Genomic DNA, 19,867 nt, shown 5'->3' with positions numbered 1-19,867 from the left:
CCAGCGTTTCTCATGATGTAGTATGCGTAGAAGTTAAATAAGCAGGGTGACAATATACAGCCTTGACGTACTCCTTTTCCTATTTGGAACCAGTCTGTTGTTCCATGTCCAGTTCTAACTGTTGCTTCCTGACCTGCATATAGGTTTCTCAAGAGGCAGGTCAGGTAGTCTGGTATTCACATCTCTTTCAGAATTTTCCAGTTTATTGTGATCCACACAGTCAAAGGCTTTGGCATAGTCAATAAAGCAGAAATAGATGTTTTTCTGGAACTCTCTTGCTTTTTCGAGATCCAGCGGATGTTGGCAATTAGATCTCTGGTTCCTCTGCCTTTTCTAAAACCAGCTTGGGTTAGGTTTTGTAAATAACTGACATGTGATGATATTCTTCTGGGCTCTGTATCACCTTCTCAGCTATCAACTGGATAGTTGAGAAATCTCAACACTGGTTTTGTTTGTAATCTGATTAAAAACTGTTTTAAATTCCTGTGGATTGTCAGCCTGCTCTTCATTCATTCACCTATTCATCAGTTCTTCATTGTTGTTGTTCAGTCTCTTAAGTTGTGTCCCAACTCTGCATTCCCATGGCCTTCGGCATGCCAGGCTTCCCTGTCCGTTACTATCTCCCAGAGTTTGCTCAAACTCATGTTCATTGAATCGGTGATGCCATCCAACCATCTCTTCCTGTTGTCTCCTTCTCTTCCTGCCCTCAGTCTTTTCCAGCATCAGGGTCTTTTCCAATGAGTCAGCTCTTCTCATCACGTGGCCAAAGTATTGAAACTTCAGCTTTAGCATCAGTCCTTCTGATGCATATTCAGAGTTCATTTCCTTTAGGATTGACTGGTTTGATCTCCTTGCTGTCCAAGGGACTCTCAAGAGTCTTCTCTAGCAGCACAGTTTGAAAGCATCAGTTCTTTGTTGCTCAGCCTTCTTTATGGTCCAACTCTCACATCTGTACATGACTGCTGGAAAAACCATAGCCTTGGCTATGTGGACCTTTGTTGAAAAAGTGATGTCTCTGCTTCTTAATATGCTGTCTAGGTTTGTCATAGCTCTTCTTCTAAGGAGCAAGAGTTTTAATTTCATGGCTGCAGTCATTGTCTGCAGTGACCTTGGGGTCCAGGAAAATAAAATCTGTCGCTGCTTCCACTTTTCCCCCTTCTATTTGCCATGACATGATGAAATCCAGTGCCATGATCTTCGTTTTTTGAATGTAGTTCCAAGCCAACTTTTTCACTCTCTACTCTTTCACCCTCATCAAGAGGCTTTAGTTCCATCTTCACTTTCTGCCATTAGGGTGGTATCATCTGCTTATCTGAGATTGTTGATATTTCTCTCAGCAGTCTTGATTACAGCTTGTGTGTCATCCAGCTCAGCATTTTACATGATGTATTCTGCATCGAAATTAAACAGGATGACAATATATAGCCTTGTTGTATTCCTTTCCCAATTTGGAACCGGTCGATTGTTCCATATCTGGTTCTAACTGGTGCTTCTTGACCTGCATATAGGTTTGTTTCTCAGGAAACGTGTAAGGTGGTCTGGTATTCCCATTTCTTTTAGAGTTTTCTACAGTTTGTTGTGATCCACACAGTCAAAGGCTTTAACATACTGAAGCAGTACATGGTTTTCTGGAATCCCCTTGCTTTTTCCATGCTCCATCAAATGTTGGAATTTGATCTCTGTTTCTTCTGCTTCTTTGAAACCCAGCTTATACATCTGGAAGTTCTTGGTTCACATACTGCTGAAGCCTAGCTTGAAGGATTTTGAGCATTACTTTGCTAGCCTGTGAAATGAGTGCAATTGAACAGTAGCTGGAACATTGTTTGGTATTGCCCTTCTTTGTGGCCGTTGCTGAATTTTCAAAATTTGCTGCCATATTGAGTGTATCTCCTCAACAGCATCATCTTTCAGGATTTGAAATATCTCAGCTGGAATTCCATTACCTTCACTAGCTTTGTTCATAGTAATGCTTCATAAGGCCCACTTGACTTCACACTCCAGGCAGTGACCACATCATCACAGTTATTCAGGTCATGAAGACCTTTTTTGTACAGTTCTGTGTATTCTTGCCACCTCCTCTTAATCTCTTCTGCTTCTGTTAGGTCCTTGCCATGTCTGTCCTTTATTGTGCCCTTTCCTTGCATGAAAGTTCCCTTGGTATCTCCAATTTTCTCGGAAAGATCTGTAGTCTTTCCTATTCTATTGTTTGCCTCTATGTCTGCATTAATTCTGCAAATGCTGAGTGTCTGCTACATAGTAGGTATTCTTCTGTAGTAATGAACTGAAGAGACAAGGTCTCTGGTCTCATGGAGCTTCCAGTTCATGGAGGAGGTGGCAGATAATAAACAAGTGAACAAGTAAACAAGGTAACTTCCAGGAACAATACATGCATTGAAGATAATATAATATGATGGAGTGACCAGATGGTCAGGGAGGTGCTTTAGCTCTGGTAGGTCAGGAAAAAGCAAATGTGGACACACTTCCTCCCTCCCCATGCTGCCATGAGATGGAGCCAGGAAGAGCATTTCAAGGGAAGCATTTCTACAGGAAGAGCATTTCAAGAAGAGGGGCTCTGGTAGAAGCAGAGGTATTGAAGTGGGAGTAAGCTAGATGGGGGCCCAGCGGTTGTTTGGTTTTTCTTTCTTTCCTTCTTTTTTATAAAGAAAGGAGAGAAGAGAGGAGATGGAGAGAGGAGAGGAATGGTGGATGAGGCTAGTGAGATAGGGCAGGATCAGATCAGGGGTGGGGCTTCTGGCTTGTATGGAAACTAGTTTTAGTCTTCAGTTCTGTTCACCCATTTGAGAGTTGAGTCTGTCTGACTGTTGACTTTTTAAAAGATCATGCTGCAGGATAAGATTGTAGGTGGGTAAGCATTTGTGTGTTCTCATGATTCTGGAGTATTTCTCTTAATTTACCCTACTGTCAGGAATATTGGAAATTATTGCCTGTAGCTAATTGCCCTGGTAACATTTTGAGTTTATATTTACTAATATTTAGAGAAGAGAGAGTGCTTAATTCTATAAGCACTCTTATAGAACCTGTTAGAACCCAAAGGACAAGTTTAAAGTCTTTTTGTTGTTGTTTTTTGGTTAAATATCAAAATAATTTTTTTAAAAGTTTGTTTGGACTTTTGACTTTATGTTTTTTTATTTCATTTTATTTATTATGTATATATATTTTTTTACTTTACAATATTGTATTGGTTTTGCCATACATCAACATGACTTTATGTTTTAAAATGTGGGTTTATATTTCCCGCGTCTAGGGACGTAAATTTTCTTACAAAACCTCCTTAAATGTGCTTAGCAGTGCAGAATAAATAAACAGTACGATGGAGACGCAAGTAATTGTTGATTTTAAAAGGTGTATTATTTTCCCCTTCCTAAACGCTTGTTGTTTGTGTAGCTGTCTTACTAAGTTGGGAAGCATATAGCTCAGTAAAGTAATGGTTGTCTCAGTGACTACAATTTTGAAGGGTGTTCAATAGGTAACAAATTGGGTTGCTCCTAATCTAGCTGCTCACCAGCTCATTAACCATTTAGAAATTTTGTATTAGTGGTAAAGACAGATATTGAGATGTTTTGTGTTTTTAGCATCTACAAAAGAGTACCCTCCCAAGTAGAGAGTTTGTGCTCTTTATCAACTTCTTCCCGTTGCTAGTACAGTTAGCACTCTGCAGAAGGTTGAAGTGGAATAAATGTGAACACTTGGGCTGAGTCGAGGAGGAATCTTGAAGATGTCTGGTGGGTTCTTCTAGCCAGTGTTCTGGTTATATTGTTTTGTTTAGGAATAAATGGGTGATAGATTTTTCCTCACTCCTTTTCATGTTCTTTTTTACTTTGGTTTTATTTAACACTACATATTTCTGCAAACTCTAATCATTCAAGTGATTATATATATATATATATATATATCTATCTATCTCACTTCACCATTTCATAAATATGTGACTTGTAATAAAAACATAGAGAAGCATACTATACACTTGGAACTAGAATTAGTTGATTTATAGAAGCTCATTCCTTCAACAGAAATAGGTTATTTCATAAGGGTTCCAAAAGGCATCCGCAATGGATATTTTAATGTATTAAAATTTTATATGTTTTATATAATATTATGCATGTGTTAGTTTTTTGGTTTAGGTATAACTGATTCAAGAAAGGAAAACACATTGGTTTAAAGACAAAAACAGCAGGTTTTAGCCATCCTTGGGGAAATAAAGGAAACAGTGGCTTGTTCTTTTATCTTAAAGAATTTAGAATATTTTAAAATTTGGATAACATAAGCACTGAGTTCTGCAAAGAATGAAACAAAATATTTACTTTCAAAGGCTTTATCTAGAATAGAAGGTATGTTGAAGAACTATGTTGTTTCTAAGCTGACATCTTAGATGGAATTTCTCCTGCCCCTAAAACGAGCGTATCCAATCCTCTTTTGTAAGTATAGTGCAGTGATCACAATCAGGATGCTTACACTAGCACAGTATTTTATTAGCTAATCTGTACACTCCAGTATGAATCTGCCTGCAATGTGGGAGATCCAGGTTTGATTCCTGGATGGGGAAGATCCCCTGGAGAAGGGAATGGCTATCCACTTTCAGTATCCGTGCCTGGAGAATTCCATGGAGAGAGGTGTCTGGAGGGCTACAGTCGATGGTGTCCCAAAGAGTTGGACATGACTGAGAAAATAACACACTTTCACACTTTATTCAAATTTTGTTAATTGTTCCAATCATGTCTTTTTAGGCAAAGAAAACTCCGTGGCATTCAGTTGTAATGTTTCATTAGTCTCCTTAGTTTGGACGGCACCTTAGTCTTTGTTTTTTATAACCTTTCAGTTTTGAGAGAACTGATCAGTAATTTTGTAGAATGTCCCCACAGTTTGGCCTTCTGTTAAGCTTCATTATGATTAATTCACATTTATGTATTTGGGGCAGAAAGAAATCTCCAGAGATGATGCTGTGTTCTTTTCTGTGCATCGTATCAGGAGGCATATGATGTTGACTTATTATACTGTTTTTCACTTGGTAATTAATGTTTTATGGGAAGATATTTTGAGATCATGCAAATACTATATTATTGCTCAAACTTTCATCTACTAGTTTTAGCATCTATTGATGATTCTTGCCTGAATCAGTTATTACTGTCATGAATGTCTAGTTGTGATTTTCTAATTCCATTATTTCTTTTTCATTGATTAGTTAGGATCTACTGAAGGAAGAGCTTTCCTTATTTACTTGACTGTTCGTTCATTCATATCAGTTTGGACTCATGGATTTTTATTTTATTCACGGGGTTATAGGTGGAATATTACTTGTTTTGATACACTTAGAACTTTTTGACAGATGAGTCATTATGAGAGAAACCAATAAGCCATTTGCTTCAGTTTTATTTAGGAGTGTAATCTTTCCACTCAGTATTATCTTTTCTTCAAGATCTTATTCTCTAGGTAAAATCCGCATGATGGTGTATACATGGCTTTAAGAATGTTTTAGGAGCTGACACGTGAAGTATTTACAGGCATTTCCTTCTAAATTTCGAAGTTGTCTTGTAGACTCGAAGTGTAGTACAGAGGGTAAGGCAGCGAATCCTCCAAGGACCGGAGCAGGTTGGCAGCAGCGCAGAGATAACGCGCTGCCAGGGCGCTCACGTCCTCCGCACCGCCTCTTTTAGCATCGCTGTGATATAATTAGCTTTGCGTTTATAAGTATGCAGCGGCGTGTGGTTCTTATGCTTAACTTAATCTTGGACTCTTGAAACCTGCGCTGATAATTAGTTTTCAGCACTTCTCTTTCCAGACTGCCCGGTTCTTTTAAACTACGCTTTACATTTTCTCATCAGCTTCGATTTCATGGGCAATATGGTTCCGTGGTGTGTTTTTTTTTTTTCTTTCTTCGTGAGTAGTCTTGAGGCTTATAACAGTAAGATTCCGAAGCATAAAGCAGTTTTAAGTTTAAACCGGCCGTATCAGATCCCGACCTCCACCGGACGGACTTCGGGGGAGGAGGCGGCCAGGAAGTGAGGTCCTCCCTCCAGCAGAGGGTCCCTTCCCTTGCCGCCCGGCTCGCTGCCGCCGAAGCGGAGGAGCCCTTCCTGCCGGGTTGGCCTCCGGCGCGCCGCCCGGTCAAGAGCGCCGCCCGCCTGCCCCGCCCCGCCCCGCCCCGCCAACAAACGCCGCTCTGATTGGGCCGTCGCCTGTCTCTTCTCTTCCCGCAGCCAATCGCGCCGGGCGAGGAGCTCCTGGTCTGGTACAATGGGGAAGACAACCCCGAGATAGCAGCTGCGATTGAGGAAGAGCGAGCCAGCGCCCGGAGCAAGCGGAGCTCCCCGAAAAGCAGGAAAGGTAGGAGCCCGCCGCCGTCCTGGCTCCCGCGCGTTCCGAATCTGGGCGCGGGAGGTGCCCGCGGCTCTCCGTGACCTTTTCCGGGCCTGGTGTCGGCCCCCCCGGCGCTGCTGAATCACGGCGCCGGACGCCGCGCTCGGACTCTTAGCTAACTTGGGGCCGAGGAGCCGGCTCGGAAAAGTGAGCGGACGCGCGCGGAGAGGGAGCCGGGGCCGGTTGTCATTTCCCTCTCCCACAGCCGGGGTCGCGGGACTTGGGGGTGGGAGCGGCGACCGGTCCCTACAAGCCATGCATGCCCGATATATTCTTAGCTTTTTGTGCTATTCGCCAGCGACGCGTCACAGAATGTGTTCTGAGAGTGACATTTCCAGGTCTGCAGATTCGGCGGCCTCGTGCCCATCCTCCCGGACTGTTCAGGAGGGCCGGACGCGCTGCTGCCGATGCGCTGGCCTCCCGGGGCAGGGAGAGGACGCTGCTCTCACCACCCCGGCCCCCACTCCTCCACGGGCCGCGTATTGCCGTCCCGGCCACCCCATTCCAACCCGGCCGGGCAAGGCACTGCCGCTCCGACCCCTAGTCCTCCCCGGGCCGGGCCCTAGGCCACTCCACGCAGCGCAACACCGCGCTGCGCACGACTGCAGCACTCTAAAAATTTTAGCACAGATCTTGTTGAAATTAGGCCGTTAACAAAATGGAAGTTGAACAGTGTTACTTTTGACTCAACTCCGATAGTTTTATTTGGTTTTCAAACAAAAGGTAAAGTGTAGTCACACTTAAATAGAAGGCGGGGGATAATTTCTGGGAGGGAAATAGTTTGGTTGGATATATCATATTTCCAGCTGGCATTCTACACTTTCTTTTCTCCTTTTAATGGAGAATTTCAATATTAATTCGTGAGTCTTTCATAGAGCCCAGTTTGAATGTATGCCAAGGCACGGTATGGTAGTTTGTCAGTAATAGGAAAAATTTTTTCTTTTTGGCGTTTTTTTTGGGGGGTCGCTTTACATCTTAAGTAAATTTTTGTAGCCATCTGAACTTGAGTCCGGTCCTTTACTTAGAACACTGAAGAGTGAATGGTGGAAGTCATACTGTAAATGAACTCATAGTGTAAACTTGATTTTGGAAAAATGTAAAAATAATATTTAAAAATGTAGGCAAGAAATCCATTCTGACTGTTCTATTACATATTCTTTGTATTTCACAGTATAGTCAATAATCCGTCCAGGGCAGTTTGTTGAGCCTTCTCCTGACTACATGTTCTCTGTTTAACCTTGTCTCTTAATAGTTTTGATCATTAAGTGCTTTGATCATGAATCAGATGATCATGGTCTAGAAAATTTGCCAGGTGTTTTTACTGTTGTCTACTGTTTTATGTGAGTGCTGAGATTTTTGTTGATATTAGGCCTAGTGTATAATTGTTTGCAAACTCTTCAGGTAATTCAGATTGTTCCTTTATTTAATGTTTATTTTGTGTATGATTAATGTCACCAGCCTTTCCAGGTAAGTTGTGATTTGCAGGGGCTGGAGTTTGGAGGGCAGGAGATCTTTACTCTGTTACTAAGCCTAATTAACTCATATTTAAATATAGTCATAGGTTAATAACAACTTCATTCTAAGGCTTTTCTCTGTTCAGCTTTGGTGTGCAGGTTTAGAACATTTTATTACCTTTTTCTTTTCTTTTTTCTTAATTTTTAAAATTTGAATGTGGAGGAAAAAACTGAAAGTAAACTTTTGTTAGTGGTATGTGAACTTACACATCTTCATTTTTATACCTGTCTGTATTGATGGGTTTTTGTATTGAGTTCAGTAGTTCATATTTCTTATTACCCTATTATTTATAACTACTCTAAGCTGTGTATAACCCACTGAATCTTAAGTTTTAGTTAAAATAAGTACATGAACCTCACTTTCAAAACTTTGAACAGCTTACTGGTAAGGAGTCCTGTTTGCTCTTTATGATTTATTAAATAGTCAAAATGTTTTTGTTACTCTCTGTAAAGCTAATTTATGGCTTACAAAGACCTGAAATGGAGAAGCTTTTTATATTAACTTAGTTCTTTTTAGGTCTAATTTAAATGACCTCAGACATTTAAATACCTTTTCAGGCAGTGATGTCAGAGAATAAATCAACATAAATTTCATTCAGTAGATATATTAACTTAGTATTTCTGAAAGCCAGATGTTGAAGACAGGCAGCTGACAGGTAGATGGACCATGGACCTAACTTCATTTAGGTCAGGAGGCAGGCAGAGAGAAACAAAGGGCTGAATTCTTCGCAGTTCTGAGCCTCTGCTCCTTTGCATGACAGCTGCTATGCCTACAGCTGTGCATTGCATGTGGTGCCTTTCAGAGTTCATCAGATTGCTGGTGGATCATGAAGCGTGTTCTGGGCAGTAAAAAGCCCCGATTCCTTTACATACAAAGCGACCCCTTCTCTTCTCTCCCTCTCTGTGTCTCAGTCACTCATTGAACTAATGTCTGCTAAGCCTCCGCCATGTGCCAATCACTCTGCGAGGTCACACAGGGCAATCTGTGAGCAAAACAGCAGCAGTAGCCTTTTTCCTGGCACCTGTGGAGACAGGGGAGCAGACAAACGTTCTATCAGTAAGTTGCTGATCAGTGCCTAGATGGTTGGCATGGAACAGGCCCTCAATAAATATTTGTTGATGGGCAAACAAAGACTCACACAAACCTGTAATGAAGGAAGGGAACATAGTGCTATGAGAACACAGTTCATATTGTCTCTGACCAGGGAGCATGCCATTTTGCTAGTGGCCAGAGACGTACATATGTTAGGCACTTTGAACTGGAATTATGAGTTCTATCCTTTGTAAATAAGCCTAACTTACATGTCTGAGTAGCCCCTGTAATGGGATTGAACATGAGAAGTTCCTTGAACAGATTAAAACTTTTCAAGTGGAGAGGAAGGGAGGGTTTCCAGTGTTGGATGTTTCAGGTTGTTATTATTTGCTCCACGGGAAGACTGTGATCTGTGAGGTAACACAGGCCAAATTTAGAAGTCTTTATTGTGTTGATTTCTGTTCCTTGTTAGCTACGGTGAAAAATGAGGGATTGAATGTGCTTGCTAGCAGTAAATGGTGTTGGCAAATGTTCTTTTTAAAATACAAAATGTAACAGCAGAATGTCTCTGCTGCATCAGAGCCTTACCCGTAGTTCTTTTTACTCTAAAGAAACAGCAGTGTCTTAATGCCCCTGGGCTTAGTGGAAGGAATGAAGAACACAGAACTCGGGTTTTTACCAGGTGTGTGACTGGGCAAACCATGTCTGGGGGTACGGTTTCCATAGATTTAAAAACAGGTGTCATAATGTGGAATGGCCCTTGTGCTACATAACCTCACTGGATTGCTGTCAGGAGCCAGAGAGATGATCGGAAAGAACAGTTCTGTGCAGCCTGTGGGTCCATGGTACCAGCAAGTGCCACTGACAAAATGTGGCTGACGGTTACTTATGTGGTTCTTGAGGAGCTACAGAATTGTGAGTCATTTACTCTGTCAGTGTTTATGGAGCACCTGTGAAAGCTCAAAGGAAGCTGGGGGTCTTCCGTCTCCCCTCCCATGGCAGGGCTGCACTGTAGGCCGCTTCACTCTAATTTTAGGCCTTATTCTAACCTGTTGACTTTCCAGTTCATAGCAAATTAGGAGGAGGAAATTAGAAGAGTTATTTATAGCATCAAGTAGTTTTATTGCTGATAGCTAGACAGTTAAGACAAAGTTTATAACAAAAACATTAATGACTATAAAGAGCACAGTTCCATCAGATCACTTAACAGGGTCACATAATCTTTTCTAAAAACTTTAAATAGTCCCCGAGATCCTGAGATCAGCTAATTTTTAGTATTTATTTAACAGACTTACAGTCACTACAGGACAGTTCAATTATAACCAACTTAAGAAAATGTTTCATCTCTTTCCATAATTTAAATTGTTCACATAAAAATCCTGGAGGTATTCCCCCCGCCCCCGCCTGGCGCACACACACACCTGGTTATTTAACAAGTATTGATATTTTCTGTGTCAGACACTTCTAGGTGCCAGAACTGTAGCAGAGAACTAAAAACAACCCACATTCCTGCTTTCAGGGAATTTACACTCTGGGGAGTGCAGGGACAACCAGCCAACAGATGAACAAGAAAAGTCTTGTAAAGTTAATAAAGTATGTGTGTCAGGGTTGTTAGGTATGTCACTGGGGGTGGTTGGCCAGGGGTAGCCTGTCAGAGGCTGTGACTTGATTGACATAGAGACGGGCCCTGTCACGTCTCGGGACTGAGAGCTGCAGGAAGAGGGACCAAGCTGGGTGTTCTTTTAGCTCTGTGGGTGCTTTATTGCTGGGGAGATGTGTGGTATAGGGAGAGCCATCTAGAAAGCCACATGGGTCTTTGTGTGAAACTCAGTTTTGCAGGGGGACATACTGGCCCCTTTCCTACCAGCACTGTACATAGTGCTGGATTGTTAGGGGAGATTAGAGGGATGAGTGTGAAAGTCTAAGGAGGAGTGTGTTGCCTGTCCTATGGGAGTTCAGTGCAGGTCAGAACACCAGAACCAGGTGTTCTGGCTGATGTTTGTTCAGGCTCCAGGATAGGGTGGGGATTGCCAAGAGTCCTTTGGGAGAGGAGGTGATGTTGCCTTCTGGTCGAATAGCTGAGCCCTGTGGGGAGGGCTCCTATGAAGAATACTGAGGAGGGGAAGAGGGAATGATTTGGGGAAAGAAATTCACAGGGACATGAGAGGTCACACAGCTGGGCTGAACAGCAGGTAGAAACAGAGGTGGATCAGGAAGCTCTGATGGAGAGTTGGAGCCACATGGGCTGTATGGTGCTGAAGCTGGAAGGAGGAATGAGCTCCGAGAAGGGCTGAGGGATACTGAGCACTCTTGTGGGTGATCCCGTTTAGCCTCTGCTTCTTTTTAAAATAATTTGATTGAATGATTGGTTGATTGGCTGTGCTGGGTCTTTGTTGCTGAGCGGACTTTCTCTAGTTGCGGTGAGCGGGCTGCTCTCTAGTTGTGGTGTGTGCGGGCTTCTTCAGGTGGTGGCGTCTCTTGTGGAGCATAGCCTCTAGAGGGCGTGGACTCGGCAGCTGTGGTTCCAGGGCTCTAGAGCTCATAGCCTCTGCTTCTGCGTGGTAAGGCTCCAGGTGAGGAAATGGACACCCAGCGAGAGTGGATAACTTGTCCAAGCTCTCTCTGCCAGTGAATGTCAGAGGCAGAACTTGAAGCCAAGTTTTCCATAAAACCTGGTTTCCACATGGTTCTGCGCAATACTCTGCTTTTTGTCCAGTTGTACATGTGGAGGTGGAGAAGGGAACAGCAACCCACTCCAGTGTTCTTGCCTGGAGAATCCCAGGGACAGAGGATCCTAGCGGGCTACAGTCTATGGGGTTGTAAAGAGGCGGGAGCAACTGAGTGACTAAACAGCAACAACATGTTGAGGACAGCAGCAGTAGAAGTGATCGCATTGGTTCCGTTTAAAGTTAAAATTAGAGAATACATTTAGTGAGCAGAGAACAGGTGGGCTTCAGTGACATTTGATGTCTTGACCTGCCCTGCCCTAGCAGCCAAACAACTCTGTTTGAGGCTCCTTGGCCAGAGCTGAAAGGTGGTGGCTGAATGACAGAGGCCTGGCCATGGTGCCTGAGGACGATGACAGATGGGCCCTGAGCTTTCTGGGGTCTGGTGGGCAGGTTCTGTGCCCACGTACAGTGCACTCATCCCTTGGTCTTGTTGTAAGTGTTGGAGCAGGGCGTGGGCCACTTGAAAGTGGCTACGATTCTGTGGAGATAGGGCTCCGGCATTAGATGTTCATGGCTTGTGAGCTTTGTCCCCTCGGACTCAAGTGAGCAGCGTCCTGGTTGGTCCCCAGGGGAACTCACTGCCTCCAGCTGAATGATGCCTTTGCTCAGCACTGGGTGACCTGCCTTTGATGGTTGCCTGCTGAGTTGATCTTGCTATTTTTGCGGGGGTCTGTTTTTAAAAGCTCAGTGCAGTTTCTGTATTTTTTTCAACAGTTAAGATTCAGGGAATTTTTTCTATTTCTAATTCTACTTCTGCTGCTATTGAATTGCTCTAAATTTAGGGAGATAAGGTGGTTGGCATTTTTGTGCCCTTGATTCTTACTGTGTATAACTTTGTTCATAGGAAATTTGAGGATTAACTAAAATTTTTAAAAGCATTTTGCAGAGTTTCAACTGCATTGGAAAAATCCTAATATATAGCGTAATTGAATGTGTTAGGAAACATGCTATGCTCTGTGTAAGGTTGTTATTCTGGTTCTTCTGTCCATATGGAAACTGAAGGTGAGACTTGCCTCATACAGGGGAAGAAAAAGAATTAATTGTGATTAAGTTTTCTAAAAGGTGAAAAGACTTGAATGTAGAAAGTTCCAGTAGTAGTTGATTTTTAAAAATTCAGTTGTAACTTGAAAGTAACAGAAGTAAAGAACAATTTGCTGTGCTTTGCCTAGGCAAGAATATGAGTTCTTTTTTTTACATTACGGATTCATTACTGTTTTTTAAAACTTACCGAGTATTTCCTTAGGCAGTTTTACATTCCTGTTTACAGATGGGCTGTTAACACTACATGAACTTCGTGTTCATAGAATTACAGAGAGAGTATATATAGTTTTATATTTGAAGTTGCTTCTAAAGAACTGAGGAATGGAATAAATACTCCCAGGAATGCCCTCCAGCTGGTTAAAAATTAATAGACATTTCTTACAGTTAAAGGCTGGGTGGCAGACTGGGAGTTGCAGCTTCAGACAGGCTAGCATGGTGCTCTTGCTGGCATTCACAGTATCTGCTACATGCTGCCGAGGACAGTTCTCAAATTTGCTTTTATTAATGTTAATAATTTGGTTGGCATAGTTTAGGAAGTTGAATGACTTGGAGAGACTTGGAGAAACAGGAGTTATTTGAAAACATTACTGTTGTTTCTCAAAGTGAAGAAGATAAATACTGAAAGCAACTGCTTTTCTTTATTGCTGCTGCTGCTTCTAAGTCGCTTCAGTCGTGTCCATAGACGGCATAGTCGACCCCATAGACGGCAACCCACCAGGCTCCCCGTCCCTGGGATTCTCCAGGCAAGAACGCTGGAGTGGGTTGCCATTTACCACTTAGATTAAACCAGTGTCAGATGTTATGGGAGTTCCTGGCTGAATTCATTCATTACACTGCGTTTTGATAGGGACGTATCTCAGGATTTGACACTGTGCACACCATGTCATCACATGACGAGCTGCTGCTTTCTCTTGATGGTGGGAGTGACAGCATGGTTCTCGTCTGCCCAGCACTGCGCTCGGTGCTTCATACACGTCGTTGCTCATCCTGCTCGTAGCCCTGCAGCGTGGGGAGTCATTCTTCTCCTTCGTGAATGAGGACACTGATGCTTGAGGGCTTCTGTGATTTCCCCAAGTTCACCCAGCTACTGAATTAATTGGCTCCACTTTGCCTAAACCTAGTTTTTGTTCCTTAATGTTTCTAAGCAGGATGCCTACACGGAATAAGTAGCAGTGTTTTATAAGAATTTGCTAATTAGCCAAGACGAATTTTCACTGCTCTCTTCAAAATTGCACACCTTAATCTTAAATAATAAGGCAGTGTGATTAAGTGAAATCTTTTGTGTTAGAAAGCTAAGTTATGGTGAAAACTAAAGCCTTCAGTTATTTTTTGCTTTGGGGTTTATGGATTAAATAGATTTATTGTATTCCTTTGAGCATCTCAAACAGTTTTTGAAAAAACTAACAGATCAAATTTTAATCCCTTTCTAGTTCTTGTCTGTTAAGTGTTCTTTTAATGACAAATTTGCTGGTTTGAACTTCTTAATGAATATTTCATTTCTCTTAAGTTGTGTATTATTTTTGAAATCAGTTTTGAAACCACAGGAACCGAGTGAGACATTGTCTTGGCTTGACTCCCTCTGCAGTGCGGATGGCAGAGGCATTGTGTCTAGGATTGTGGAGTTCTTCCGTCTTGTTTTGTTGGTCGTTTTTAAGAAGCCAGTGATGTTTAGCGTCCTGCTCTGCTAAGTGTTCTCTTGCTGAGAATGACTGACTGATTTCTACTGAATAGAAAACAACTTTAGAAGTTCCCTTAAGCTGAATGTTATAGATCATGAACATGTTTTAATTAGTATACTAGTTTTAAAAGTCTAGAAACTGATTTTCAGTGTAATTCTGATTTGTTTACTGGATAATTGAGTTAAAATATGCTCGTTAGTTTCTTTCACTCTTATGCTGTGACACCAGTAAAGAGGAGCTTTGTTTGTTTTATCAGAATGCGTGTGTGCGTGTGCGCGCACTCATGTTCACGCAGCTGTGTCCGACTCTTTGCCACCCCTGGACCATAGGCTGCCGGCCTCCTCTGTCCATGGGATTTTCCAGGCAAAAATAACTGGGCGTGGGTTGCCATTTCCTTCTGATGGGGGTAGGCTTTTTATTTTTTATCTTTTCCTTTAAGAAGAATTCATCTCAACTGTTTGAAGCAGTAGCTTCTTACGAGGTTTTGTTTGCTGATAAAGCTGTTCCTGTTCTAGGGACTTGACTCATTTCAGAGGAAAGGCAAGAAAGGAGACAAGAAGGAGAGAGGAGTTGCCCTAACCTGTCTGTGTGCACTCCCGAAACCTCCTCACGCGGGGCAGGAGTGATTCGTCATCATGTGTATCCCACAGTAGAGTCTTTAGAATGTGTGTGCATGTTTACAACTTAATGCTTCTTGGATTTGTAATTAATAGAGTATTTAGTTGTCCTGTAGAGATTTAGTAAGTCCATAACACCCTCATACACACTGTATGTGAGCTGCTGCTTACTAATCTGAGCTTTCATTTTTTCATATTTCTTAAGCATTTTTCTTTCTTGTTTAATTTTCTCTAAAAATTAAGGGGAGATAACATTGTTTAAAAGGTTTAAAATTGGCACATATATTAAGAAAAGTCCTGAGGGGTTATGGGTAAGAGACTAGACCATGCTCAGTATTCTGAAGCTCTTATTGTAGCTACTTATTTCCTCTTCCCATTTTTGTGGTCACGACCCTGAAATTTAAAAATATTTTTTGATAGAAGTTTTTCATTGTAGGATGGTGTAGTTATTTTAATTGTTATTAAATTTAATATATTTTAATATCACAAAGAATATTTGAATAGTTTCAGAGGTAAAAGTTTATTCTAATAAAATAACAGCATTATGTGTGATATATAAAAATGTCACCTTCTAAAGTAAGATTATTATATCCCAAATCCTTGCTGTTTTGATACTTTAAGGAATTTTTATGTGTCCTTATTAGTTTAATCATTATCTGAATGACCAGAATCTGATTTCACCCTTAATGTGATAGCTGTGTGTTATCCCTTAAGTAGAGTTGTAGAGGATTGTCTTTGCTTTGGTTAAAAAGAAAAGCAGTAAATACTCCTTAGGCTAAAATTCCTCCTCCCCCTTATTTCTATTAAAGCTACAGTGATAAACAATCTTTTCCTGTTGTGCTTATAATCCTACCTCTTGGTGCAGTCTTTTGTAGCTTTCCTGAGCTACCACATGCCACAAAAATGAAGGCAAACTGGTTTGTTCACCCTTGTTTAGAACCCCCAAACCAAATTATGCGTACTGTTTGAAGTTCCAGGACAGTTTGGAATTGAAATTTCTGTGCCTTTTGTTGCTCTTCCCTGGTGGCTAAGAGGTTAAAGTGTCTGCCTCTAATGCGGGAGATCTGGGTTCGATCCCTGGGTCGGGAAGATCCCCTGGAGAAGGAAATGGCAACCCACTCATCCCCTGGAGAAGGAAATGGCAACCCACTCCAGTATTCTTGCCTGGAGAATCCCATGGACGGAGGATCCTGGTGGGCTACAGTCCATGGGATTGCAAAGAGTTGGAACGACTGAGTGACTTAACTGTAATTGTGCCTTTTGTTATTTTTCTACCATTTGGCTTCTTAGTTTCAATTTTCATTCTCTTGCCGGTTTGAGGTATAGAATATGCCTTTCTGTTTGGCTGTATTTTTGTTTTTAACCTATGAAGTTTTCACAGCCCGTTTTTCTGTGCAGTAAAGCAGAAAGTCTCAGGTTCCAGTGAGGAATGGGAAGTCACTGCGCTCCACCATCTGCCTGGGTCCCTGCTTGGTGAAGATGTTCGTGGTGGCATCAGTGGAAACCCGTGTTCTCCACCAGATTTGTGCTGCCGCCAGCACAGTGCTCATTAGTTGGCAGTTCTGATTTTTGTCTGTTTACATATATGGATTGTAATTTTTGTAGGATTAACACTGGAGGTGAAATGGCAGCTTCCCTTCTCACTGTCATCCAAACAAATAATAAAAAGCAGTCTCAATCTTGGTTGGATTTCTGAACAAGGGGTTTAAGATTACACATTTGCTTATTTTTAGGAGCTGTGCTGCACGCTAAGTTGCTTCAGTCGTGTCTGACTCTTTGTGACCTTATAGATTTTAGCCCACCAGGCTCCTCTGTTATAGGGTTCTCCAGGCAAGAATACTGGAGTGGGTTGCCATGCTCTCCTCCAGGGGATCTTCCTGACCCAGGGATTGAACCCACGTCTCTTTATGTTTCCTGCACTGGCAGGTGGGTTCTTTACCACTAGGGCCACTTGGACTGCCCTTTAGGAGTTATATTGCTAAAATACATTATTCAGGATGTATCTTTTCTTTACCTGGAGGTATCTGATAACAAGATCAAATCTGAGTGTCAAGCTTATTTCAGTTCAGTTCAGTCACTCAGTCATGTCCGACTCTTCACGACCCCATGAATCGCAGCACGCCAGGCCTCCCTGTCATCACCAACTCCCGGCGTTCACTCAGACTCACGTCCATCCAGTCGGTGATGCCATCCAGCCATCTCATCCTCTCTCGTCCCCTTCTCCTCCTGCCCCCAATCCCTCCCAGCATCAGAGTCTTTTCCAGTGAGTCAACTCTTCGCATGAGGTGGCCAGAGTACTGGAGTTTCAGCTTCAGCATCATTCCTTCCAAAGAAATCCCAGGTTTGATCTCCTTCAGAATGGACTGGTTTGATCTCCTTGCAGTCCAAGGGACTCTCAAGAATCTTGTCCAACACCACAGTTCAAAAGCATCAATTCTTCAGCACTCAGCCTTCTTCACAGTCCAACTCTCACGTCCATACATGACCACTGGAAAAACCATAGCCTTGACTAGATGGACCTTAGTCGACAAAGTAATGTCTCTGCTTTTGAATATGCTATCTAGGTTGGTCATAACTTTTCTTCCAAGGAGTAAGCGTCTTTTAATTTCATGGCTGCAGTCACCATCTGCAGTGATTTTGGAGCCCCAAAAATAAAGTCTGACACTATCCACTGTTTCCCCATCTGTTTCCCCTGTTTCCCCATCTATTTCCCATGAAGTGATGGGACCGGGTGCCATGATCTTCGTTTTCTGATTGTTGAACTTTAAGCCAACTTTTTCACTCTCCACTTTCACTTTATTTTATTTATTTATTATTTATTTATTAAGCTTAATTATTTATGAAGCTTATTTAATAACGTCTATTTTCAGTTTTGACTCCATCAAAATTATAAATTTAGTGATTCAGACTGGAAAATAATGTAAATTACTGTCTGTATGCCAAAGCAGATTAAATTCATGGTTGAATTAGAGTGTGGAAAACATTGAATCAAGAAAGAGTGATCCTTAACTAACACTATTTATGACCCTCTTCAGTTTTAGAGAAGTGAGGTCTTCTAAATCTCCTTCAGTTGCCAAGTGGTGTCTGACTCTGCAACCTCATGGACTGCAGCACACGAGGCTTCCCAGTCCCTCAGCGTTTCCCAGAGCTTGCTGAAACTGATGTCCATTGAGTCAGTGATGCCATCCAACCATCTCATCCTCTGTTGTCCTCGTCTCCTGCCTTCAGTCTTTCCCAACATCAGGGTCTTTACCAGTGAGTTGTCTCTTCGCATCAGGTGGCCAGAATATTAGAGCTTCATCATCAATCCTTCCAGTGAATATTCAGGGTTGATTTCCTTTAGGATTGACTGGTTTGATCTTGCAGTCCAAGGGACTCTCAAGAGTCTTCTCTAGAACCACACCTCGAAAGCATCAGTTGTTTGGGGCTCAACCTTCTTTATGGTCCAGCTCTCACATCCATACATAACTATTGGAAAAACCATAGCTTTGACCATACGGACCTTTGTCGGCAAAGTGATGTCTCTGCTTTTTGATAGGCTGTCTAGGTTTGTCGTAGCTTTTCTTCCAAGGAGCAAAAATCTTCTGATTACATGTCTGTAGTCACTGTCTGCAGTGATTTTGGAGCCCAAGAAAATAAAATCTGCCACTGATGCCATTTTTTCCCCATCTGTTTGCCGTGAAATGAGAGGGCTGGATGCAGTGATCTTAGTTTTTTGAATGTTGAGTTTTAATTCAGCTTGTTCACTCTCCCGTTTCACCCTCATCAAGATACTCTTTAGATTCTCTTCACTTCTGCCAATAGGGTGGTATCATCTACATATCTGAGATTATTGATATTTCTCCCAGCAATCTTGATTGCAGCTTGTGGGTCATCCATCCAACTGACCTCCAGTCCTGTGGCCAATGTTGAGTTTTCCAAATTTGCTGCTGCTGCTAAGTCGCTTCAGTCATGTCTGACTCCTAGCAACCCCATGGACTGCAGCCCACCAGGCTCCACCGTCCATGGGATTTTCCAGGCAAGAGTACTGGAGTGGGGCCAGATTTGCTAACATTGAAAAAATGTTGGTGAAATTGTTAAACTGTTTTCACAATAGATTGTTTAACATTCCCCCCAACTTCTTTCTGTGTTAAAGCACATTAGGTGTGTTGCTCAGCCTTCACTGTTGCTTCCATATCAGATACAACTGGATAAATACTTTGCCAATGGATAACGTGTTTAAAAGGAACCTGAGTTCTGTGTGTTGAGTGGAGACAAGAAGGGAAAATTTGCCGATGCGGCTAAACCTCTGAGTTCTGGGAGATGTACAATGTGTGGATTTCATTGTGGCTTTCTACAACATAGCCTTGGGGTTACAAGGCTAGATCCAGACCTTAGATCCACCAGTTAACAGCAGTGTGACCTTGGACACATTACTCTACACATTTTAATCTTCAGTTTACCTGTCTGTAAAATGAGGTCACACCTACCGTATAGAGTTACTGTGAGCAGTAAGTGAGAGCCTCCCAGGAACGTGGGTGGTGCACTGATTTTGGTCCATGCCATTGTAATTGGTGGGCACGGGCAGTGGCAGAGTCAGCTCTGTGGAAGTGCTGCTTATTCCTTGGCCTATGGTGGTACTTCTGGATTTTAAAAAATGGACAGTTAGTTTCAGCATCTTCTAACATGCTCTTTAAAATTAAATCCATATATTTTTCTTTGGCGACACAGAATGAAGTAGATTACAAATTAAGTGAGAGTAAGGAGCTTCTTTGGATCTGCAAGTAGATACATAAAGGGACACTAGAGAATTCCTCAGGTGGGAGAGACTGCTTCTGTCTTGCATGCTGTCTTGTTTACTAGTTACCCCAAATAGTGTGAATTAGAGAACTCTGGGAAT

The 19,867-nt window shown here is 42.2% G+C and overlaps 1 protein-coding gene across 6 annotated transcripts in view; it reads left to right on the top strand.

The window, feature by feature from the left end:
• The window catches only part of PRDM2 (PR/SET domain 2), a 131,849-nt gene that overhangs the window by 50,079 nt on the left and 61,903 nt on the right, over window positions 1-19,867 (top strand). For all 6 annotated transcript variants that reach the window (XR_011247554.1, XR_011247553.1, XM_069544903.1 and 3 more), the window contains one exon: window positions 6,216-6,342. Coding sequence is in view for 4 of the 6 variants with exons in the window: in XM_069544903.1 (XP_069401004.1) it covers window positions 6,216-6,342 (127 nt within the window). In the remaining 2 variants the exon portion in view is untranslated. The remainder of the gene's footprint in view (window positions 1-6,215; window positions 6,343-19,867) is intronic.

This window comes from Ovis canadensis, chromosome 12 (assembly GCF_042477335.2).
Source record: "Ovis canadensis isolate MfBH-ARS-UI-01 breed Bighorn chromosome 12, ARS-UI_OviCan_v2, whole genome shotgun sequence".
Lineage (NCBI taxonomy): Eukaryota > Metazoa > Chordata > Mammalia > Artiodactyla > Bovidae > Ovis > Ovis canadensis.
Note: the sequence above shows the minus strand (reverse complement) of the source record. Positions and strands in the feature narration are given on the sequence as shown.